The sequence below is a fragment of the Labrus bergylta genome, chromosome 2 (genome assembly GCF_963930695.1).
Source record: "Labrus bergylta chromosome 2, fLabBer1.1, whole genome shotgun sequence".
In the NCBI taxonomy this organism is placed as follows: Eukaryota; Metazoa; Chordata; class Actinopteri; order Labriformes; family Labridae; genus Labrus; species Labrus bergylta.
The window spans coordinates 32,268,859-32,277,661 of NC_089196.1; the positions used below are offsets into that span (position 1 = coordinate 32,268,859).

Below are 8,803 nucleotides of genomic sequence, written 5' to 3' on the forward strand. Positions count from 1 at the left end.
CATGTGTTTGTTGATTTGGATCTCCATTCTTCCTGGCTGCCATGGTAACTCCATTTGAACTTGATTAGAAGTGGATTATTACATTTCAGTGCTGTCAAACATCATTCAGTGCTGAATATGAACTGTAAGTTTGATTGACTCTCAGTAAGTAGGGGTGTAACGGTACACAAACATTTCAGTTCTGTACAGTTCTCAGTTTTGAAGCTTTGGTTTGGTACATTTTCACTACAGTAAAGGGACCTGATGCAACGCTTTTTTTTCTTTATTAGGAACATTTATAATTTCCCTTTTACACATTGGACTAAGTGCAGCATCGACAGTTCAGACTTGTACACCTGCTCAGGTTACTTTTTCATAACATTTTAAATTAAACATCGTAAAAAAGAAACATAAAATAAACTTATGCTGCTTCCTTCAACCAAAAGAGTCTCCAATAAATAAAAAATATGAATGAAATAAAGTATTTTAGAATGAAATGAAGTAATTAATATAACCTATATATAAAAATATTTCTTTTAAATTACACTTCCACCTTTTAGTTTATGAAGGCAACACTTTTTTGAATGCCCTTTGAGCACATAATAAACCTAATCACATCTGGGACAGTGTAGTTTCAGAACTATTAATATTTCCCTCTGTCGATATAAGAACTTCAATGGCATTTTTTATGGCTTTGGCCCGTTTAGAATTACTAGCAAAAGGCTGTCTGTTTTTTCCTAGTTGCAGTGATGTTTACGTTTGCGTGGTGCCTTTTCAAGTGCTTTAATAAGTTGGACGTGTTGCCTGTGACGTACCCGATGTCCTCTGAACAACAACGGCACACTACTCTCGTCTTGTCAACGTCTCTTTGTCCATTATTGTGGGAATGGGGAGGGAGGTGTTCATTCTATCATGCTGCAGGTTATTCTCCCACAGAGACGCGTCTCCCCCTCCCCTTTTGCTCTTAGTTTGAGCGGGATCATCGCTGAAAATGAAAACAAAACTTAAGAGTAAGTCTGTAAAAAGAACTCCATCCCGGTTATATGCAACTGTCCAGACCAACAGGACTCGAGGAACTACTAATCTGCACAGTTTATGTTTGAACTTTTTTACAAGTTACTAACTAAAAGCTGTGTCCCATACCAGCAGCCACAGCCTTCCTCCACCCTGAGGTGTGCTTCTGCTTTGCGGTCCGTGTGGGAACACAGATTAAATCACTTTTGTTCCGCGCGTACTCGGATCAGTCCTGTACTGAAACGGTCCGGTCCGAGTACGTGTACCTTTACAGCCCTATCAGTAAGTGTCAGTAAAGTTGTTGATGAATGAACAGATGATAACCTGCAGCTGTGTTGTGTCTCGTTCTCTCCATCAGACGCCTGTGAGCTGGAACTGGACACAAACACAGTGAGCAGAAACCTGAAACTGTCTGACAACAACAGGAAGGTGACATGTGTGATGGAGCTTCAGTCATATCCTGATCATCCAGACAGATTTGATTACTGGTGTACTCAGCTGCTGTGTAGGACTGGTCTGACTGGTCGCTGTTACTGGGAGGTCGAGTGGAGAGGAGAGGTTGATGTATCAGTGAGTTACAGAGGAATCAGAAGGAGAGGAGACATGAATGGATGTTGGTTTGGATTAAATGATCAGTCCTGGAGTCTGAGCTGCTCTGATGGAGGTTACTATGTCAGGCACAATAACGGAGAAACAAAGATCTCCTCCTCTTCCTCCTCCTCCTCCTCCTCCTCCTCCTCTGTCTCTAACAGAGTAGCAGTGTATGTGGACTGTCCTGCTGGCTCTCTGTCCTTCTACAGAGTCTCCTCTGACACACTGATCCACCTCCACACCTTCAACACCACATTCACTGAACCTCTCTATCCTGGGTTTATGTTCTGGTCTCGTGGTTCTTCAGTGTCTCTGTGTGGTCTGTCAGTCTGAGAAACACTGCTGACTGAAGATCAGCTGACTCTGTTCACTCTGTCCAGCTGGTCTGTTTCATGGTTGGGGGGCGTGATAATGGGGGGTGGGGGTGGTAATGGGGGTTAAATGTTCTACATTACAGAAAAACAATGGACCCCCTTCTTTAATGTCTGTATTGTTCTGATCTCACCAATAAAAAACAAGTGACAATTAAAAAATTAAAGTCCTCCTCCTGCTGTCTTGATATTGGCAGCAGGAGGAGGAGTCATGGCTCCAGATCTGTTACAAATGGTAAACTTGTCTCTCAGGTGTCTTCCTACAGGCCCTGAAAACAGCAGTCATCAAGCCACTACTAGAAAAGAACAATCTAGACAATAATGAATAATTACAGGCCTATATCAAATCTTCCTCTGTTAGGTCAAATGATAGACAAAGCTGTGTTTCAGAAGTTAAATAACTTCTTGATATTGAACAACTGTTTGGATGTCTTCCAGTCAGGTTTTGGACCAAACCGCAGCACTGAGACAGCTCTGGTTAAAGAGTAACTAAACCCTAAAACCACTTTCTTCAACTCTAAACCTCTGTATTTGAGTATTAAGTAGTGTTATGGATCAATCCAAGTCCCAATCTCGACATTTGAGTACAAAGTATTGAAATTTGAAATATTGTGTTAGAAATGTGCATAGTGTCTGCCCTTCTGTTTGAAAAACTCTAACAGTTTTTTTGGAGTACAGTATGACGTAGGAGTACAGCCCCACGTCACCAAACCTATAAAAGCCTCGTCACCCGACTCGGCGAACTGTGGGGACTCAAGTGTGTGTGTGTATTTGTGTGTGTGGGGCAAACATTGTATCATGTTGCGGCTGATAACGGCGTGAAAGGAGTGAGTGGGGGAGTTTACCCCCGTGCCCCCCTCCCTCTCCAAGTTCATGCATTCTCCTGCTTATTCTGCTCCGGTCCCCGGCATCATAACGTGCCTCTCGCTCACACCTGAAGAACACACTCTCTCACCTCGTACTCTTTCTCCTCACTCGCTCCCCCCACACACAGTCTAAGTTCTTCTTGGGTAACACTTTATATGAAGGTTCTTGAAATAAGCTGTTATTACCATCAAATCTGCTGTATAAGACACACTTTAAACCCTCAGGCATCAGTTTAATGTACTACCCTCTTCAGTCATTAAGGACAAAAATGTCCACTTTCAAAATCTGCTATAAAAATAATACAGATTAATTTTTTTTTTTTTGCTTCTTTCTGCATAAATCTCTTAAACAACTTCCGCCCTGCTCAAAACTACCAAACATTCAATCATTTTGAGGATTTTAAACCTTTAGTTGCCAATTTTATTACTTGATCACTGTTGTTATTTATAAAAAAAATAAACAAAAAACGAGTTATTTTCCATATAACAAATGTTTGGTGTCTGGGGGATTTTTTTAAATCAGTCTTTGTTTTGTTAAAATCTAAGGACAAACATTAAATTTAAATATTTATGTGCTTTTATTTACTTTGTGTTTAAAGGTTAATCAGCTTTATTATTACTTATCAGGTTATCTCTGTTGTCAGCCTTTATTTAAAGTTTGTATTGAACACTGGAGAGCAGCACTGAGCAGGTCAGGAAATCAGGTAACCTTTGTGAGCCAGGTGTGTAAACCTGCTGAGTGGCTCTAACTGACAGACAGGAGTGTCAGCGGTGTGTGTGAGAGCAGGAGTGAGGTGAGAGGCTGAGACACTTTCAGGCTGAATTCAATGAAAGGAAGACAGCAGAGATACCTTTGGTAAGTGTGCTGTGTTCTTTGGTAATTATCTGTTCAGAATGTTTGAATGGTGACATGTATTTAATGTAGGCTGTTTATTTCATAGTGATGCACTCTGCATTCTGGTTTTATAGTGTAGTGTTCACATGAAACAATTCAATTAGAAGGGTAAATAATAATTAATATTGAACACATTTAACTGGTTTGTTTAAATTGTAAACAAAAGATAAAGAACTGAATAGATACTAAAATTCAGATTCATTTAATGGTGATATTAACTTAAATTCTGATTTGTGTTGTTTGGTGTTAAAGAAAAAGGAAGGTAAGGATGCTAAAAGATGCATGGTTAACATTGTATAAGTGGAAAACTGCTTCCCCAGATTACTTTACAATTATAATAGGAATGTATATGGGAAGAATTTTGTTCATAGATATTTTCCTTGCTTATCAGAACCACACACAATAAACAGTTGTAACCTCGCTTTATTAAAGTCTCCTCTTTGAACTCTTTTACTATCGTGGCCTAACCCAAACCAATGTGTTCAGTCTTTTAGAATAAGGGTCTGCTTGGAAGTGAAATATTAATGAAAGCAGTTACTTTTATTGAAATAAGAAAAGTTTTAAGATTGATGACGAGTCAGGTTACCGTGGGAATTGGATAGCGCCAAGACCAATCGAAGAATCATTTTCCTCTTAGCTGAAAGTGTATAAAAAGCAGTGAAGCAGCAAAAAGGAAGCCAAAGAGAGAAATGATAACAGAACAAATAAACACACCATTGAAGTGTTTTTTTCCATATACCATTTAGTTACACACACTGAAGGCTATAATGCATCTCTATCGTTTCTTCTAACAATATGTTGAGAAAATCCAGAATGCCAGATGACATCTACAGGTGTTATCATTCAGTTTGTGATTTTCTTTATATTGTTGGGGTTGTATCAAGTCAACTTTGGTTATATTCTTTAATAATTAAACTTAATTATTAATAATATAAATAAAATATCATTAAACTATGTTTAATCTCGTTTTGGGGCACCAACCTGTAATCAGGTAAATATAACCAAAATATCACTCAAATCAGTCTCAAATTAGTTATTTAATTACTAATATTATTAATAATGAATAACTATATTTAATAAATTGAAGGCGTGAAATCCGTACACAAAGCCTTCGCACCCAGCTTATATCACAATGTAAATACACTAGTAACCACAAACAGCTGCTCTCTTAAATTATAACAGAATTTATTTAAACAAAGCAACATCAATCCAAAATCAATTAACTTAATTAAACAAATAACTATTATAAACTAATCTAAGCAACAAACATTATCAAGCAAAGGCTTGTGGAAGGGGTGTGAATGTAGGTGTGTGTGTGTGTGTGTGTGTGTGTGTGTGTGAGAGAGAGAGAGAGAGAGAGAGAGAGAGAGAGAGAGGGGGGGAAGAAGAAAGGGGGGGAGATGGCTTCGTACCCTCGTGGTCGTTCACGATGGCGCAAACCTAACAAAGACCTGGGTGCGTGCGCGTGTGGATGAAAGGGAGAGAGAAGGGGGGGGAAGATTACTTCGTCCCACGTGGTCGCCCTTCCGATGGCGCACACCTAACAAAGGCCTAAATGTGGCCTTAAGGTCTAAAAGAGACTGAGTTCGGCCCTACACGATCTGTGTCTCTGAGGCGTCTGGATAGCCGCGAGTGTATAGATCTCTGTGCGTAATGGCGCGGTGGTGGAGTTGGTCTCCAGATGTACGTTTACACAGGAATATGTGTGTATGTGTGTTCGTAGAAAGGGAAATAAAAGAGAATAAAAGAGAAATGCGTGCCTGAAGAGGCCGGATCACAGTCCGACTCCCGCGCCACAACTCGGAGTAATTCCCTTCATTCACAGAAACAAACCAATAGCCGAATTCAAGTTAATATGGCTTACACTGGCCTTTCTGATCAGAAGAGTAATACCCAGTTATAACGCTGTTACGCTAAACACATATAGGACGCAGCGGTCCGAAACAACAAGAGTTTTAAACAGTTAAAACTCAGGACGCAGCGGTCCAACAAAGATAAAAATTACAGTTTCTGCTTCGATCAACAATTGTTAAAAACACTCTCTAAAGCTAATTCTGCCCAGACCTAATTAAGCCTCACTTGTGAATCGCTTTGTCCGCGATTGGTGAAAGGAAAAGAGTCCGGCGATGGAGCAGATCTTCTGTCCGTCCTGGTGCAGAGGCGTCTGATGGCGGCGAGGGTCCCTTACGGCGAGAGCGGCTTCGTTGGTTCTCCGTCGAGTGAAAACATGTCCGTTGATGTCCTTTCGTTACAGGACGGAATAAGACCGTTATCTTTCTGATAATCTGTTATAGTCTGACGCTCTCCGAGAAACTGAGATGCGTTCACTGGACAATCCGAGCTCGGAATTTAGAACACTGCTGGCCGCGGATTACCTGCGCGCCAAAAACTTAAAACAAAGGAAGATTGTTGCAGGAAACAGGAGATAAGCTTGGATCTCCGAGCACCAGAAGTCAGCGCGTGGAAAGAGGTCTAACAAGGGAAGTCTTGGAGTTTTGTCTTCTGGCCGCCTTCCTGTGGGGTCTCCCTCAGGTTCCGGTCCCCCCTTTACGTCACACGTAGGTGTGAAGTACCGCAGGGAATTCTGGGATAAGGAGTCCTTTTAGGCTTCCTTGTGATTTCAGTGAATCACTCAAATGAGACTTCCCACAAGGGTGCAGGCCCAAGTCCATTGTTTGACTGTCCTAAGCCTGCGTGGCCCAACAATATTGTATTCTGACTGCAGGATTCTTATTAAGGCTTACAGGTTTTCAGTGAAATCGACATCGACCTGACCTGACTGTGGTCGCTCTGCATCAGGATCTGCTGAGCTCCTTTTCTTTACCAAAGACACTTTAGACACTCGACACAAAATAACACAAGTAGATGAAAGTCTTTCTCACTCTACATCAGTTTATTTATTACAAGGTTACACATGAGCTGTCTGAAGAACTTGTGCTACCCAACACAGAGGACTCCGAGGAAACAGAGTGACAGAAAAAAGAGAAGATATCAGGAGAGAAGAAGGATCCTTACACTGTAACTGTTTCATATAAGAGAAAGAGAGAAGAGAAATACAGACAGAGAGGAAAAAGAGAAATACAGAGACAGAGAGGAAGAAGAGAAATACAGACAGAGAGGATGAAGAGAAATACAGACAGAGAGGATGAAGAGAAATACAGACAGAGAGGATGAAGAGAAATACAGAGACAGTTTTGTAATCTCTCCGACTTGATCCTAGTAAAACACTGTTTATTGGAGTCGGTAATGAAGTTTCTGATCGACATCAACCCCCTTCTTATCCAGCACCTCAGCCCAGGTGTCCGTGACACACTGAGTCAAAGGCCTTTGAGAGATCGATGAAGACACACGCTAGAGAACCGCCATTCTTCTTGCACAAGTTCATCAGGCCATCCGCTACCACGATGTTTTCGGAACAACCAGGGGCTGGTATGAAGCCCCTTTGGCGGGGGTGCCGGGCCCACACCTCAGTCAACCGACTAGTCAAAACACTGGACAGGGTCCTTAAGATCACGGAGCCGATGGTAATGGGCCGCTATTGGTTTATGTCCCTCTGTAAAGAGTCACTCAAAGACTTAGGGATGAGGGTAGTACGACTACCCCTAAGACAGGCAGGAAGACGGCCAGTAAGGACAATCGCATTAAATAGATCCGCCAGTTTGACCCCCTTCTTGTTCCACCTCAACAGATCCACTTTTGGGCTACGATCGGGCCCGGCGGCCGAGCCATTTTTCATCTACTTCAACGCCCTCAACACCTCTGCAGGTGAGAAGGAGCACTAAAGCGATATATTGTCGGCTGCAGGGAGGGCCGCGAATTGACCCAAGCCACAGAAGTGACTATCTCAGCCCCAATCCTTTTTGTATGCGCTCACAATGGCATCCATATCGATGCTACAAGCGACCTCCTCCACACCGTCTAGTATCCACCTAGCCGCTGCGGACCTATCCGCATGCAGCCGTTCTTGAGTGGTCTTATAGAGAGAACAAGCCCTGCACTTCTTTCCGCCCTTCCTTGGTCTCCGCTTGGATCTCAGCGTTCGACGACAGCCATGTTGGGGGTCCTGAAGTACCGCCGCCGAAGCAACCGTTGGATGGCCCTCAAATAACTGTTGATGGTACAGATATCAGTTGAAAAGAAGCCCCGCCTGGTGGTAGCAGACTGACCTGTCTGCGCCTGTCCCGGAGCCAACACGGAAACCTCTGGAACTGCAGGTGTAGGAACTTCGAGGGCTCGAAGCTTGGCGTCTAAAGTGTTGGGGGGAGGAGGTCACCGGGGCAGCTAACACAGAAGACTTTTTAAGCGTCCTCCACCTGGCTTTGATCTGGGGGCGACTCCGGCCTACTAGGTGAGAGACAGCTTCATCCAGGGCTGCTGCTGTCTATCCTGTCACTGTTAGCAAATGGGATAGATATTTGTCCTCAGCGTCACTCCACTTCAGCTTAGAAACCCGATTTCTGCTCGTTGCTGTCTGGGAATCTCAGTGACACGCCACCGTGTGTTGGGACCGTCTATGATTAGAGAGCCCTGCCTTAGTGGAGAACGCCCGAGAGCAGTCATCGCACCCAAAACTGCCCTGCAAAAAAGTCCTGGGTTTTCCTTGGCCACAGCACGGGACATGGCTCGTGGCCCTGGAGAGGGTGTCATGGCACACTTGCAACAGGAGAAGCAGACTTTGCTGGCTCTGTGGACCTGTCTGAAGTGGCTGAGCCCAAATCAGCCTTGCATAACAAACATTCCCTGGTCGCCCAGGGAACCACTAAGCAAGCAGAAAAGGAGGAAGGGCTTTAGAACGAGTCCAAGTCTTCGTCCAAGCCGCCCGCCCTAATCAAAAGCCTTTTGGAAATCCACAAAACATACGAAAGTAGATTTATTTTCTGCCATTCTTGTCCTGACAATTGTTGAAATTGTGTGAATATGATCAATGCAGGCTCGATTCCTTCTGAACCCATTCTGTTCATCAACTAAATATTCCTTTGTTTCCAGATACTGGGTCAGCCTAGCATTTAAAATACTACTATACAATTTATACACTGTGCTAAGAAGGCTGATTCCTCTGTAATTGAGTAGTATCCTAGGGTCATCCT

The 8,803-nt window shown here is 43.0% G+C and overlaps 1 protein-coding gene across 1 annotated transcript in view; it reads left to right on the top strand.

The window, feature by feature from the left end:
• Nucleotides 1–4,136, top strand: part of LOC136181089 (NLR family CARD domain-containing protein 3-like) — a 119,177-nt gene extending 115,041 nt beyond the window's left edge. Inside the window, exon 20 of the mRNA XM_065961359.1 lies at nt 1,352–4,136. Coding sequence (XP_065817431.1) covers nt 1,352–1,917 — 566 coding nt within the window. The 3' untranslated portion in view covers nt 1,918–4,136. The remainder of the gene's footprint in view (nt 1–1,351) is intronic.
• Nucleotides 4,137–8,803: the final 4,667 nt, after the last annotated feature.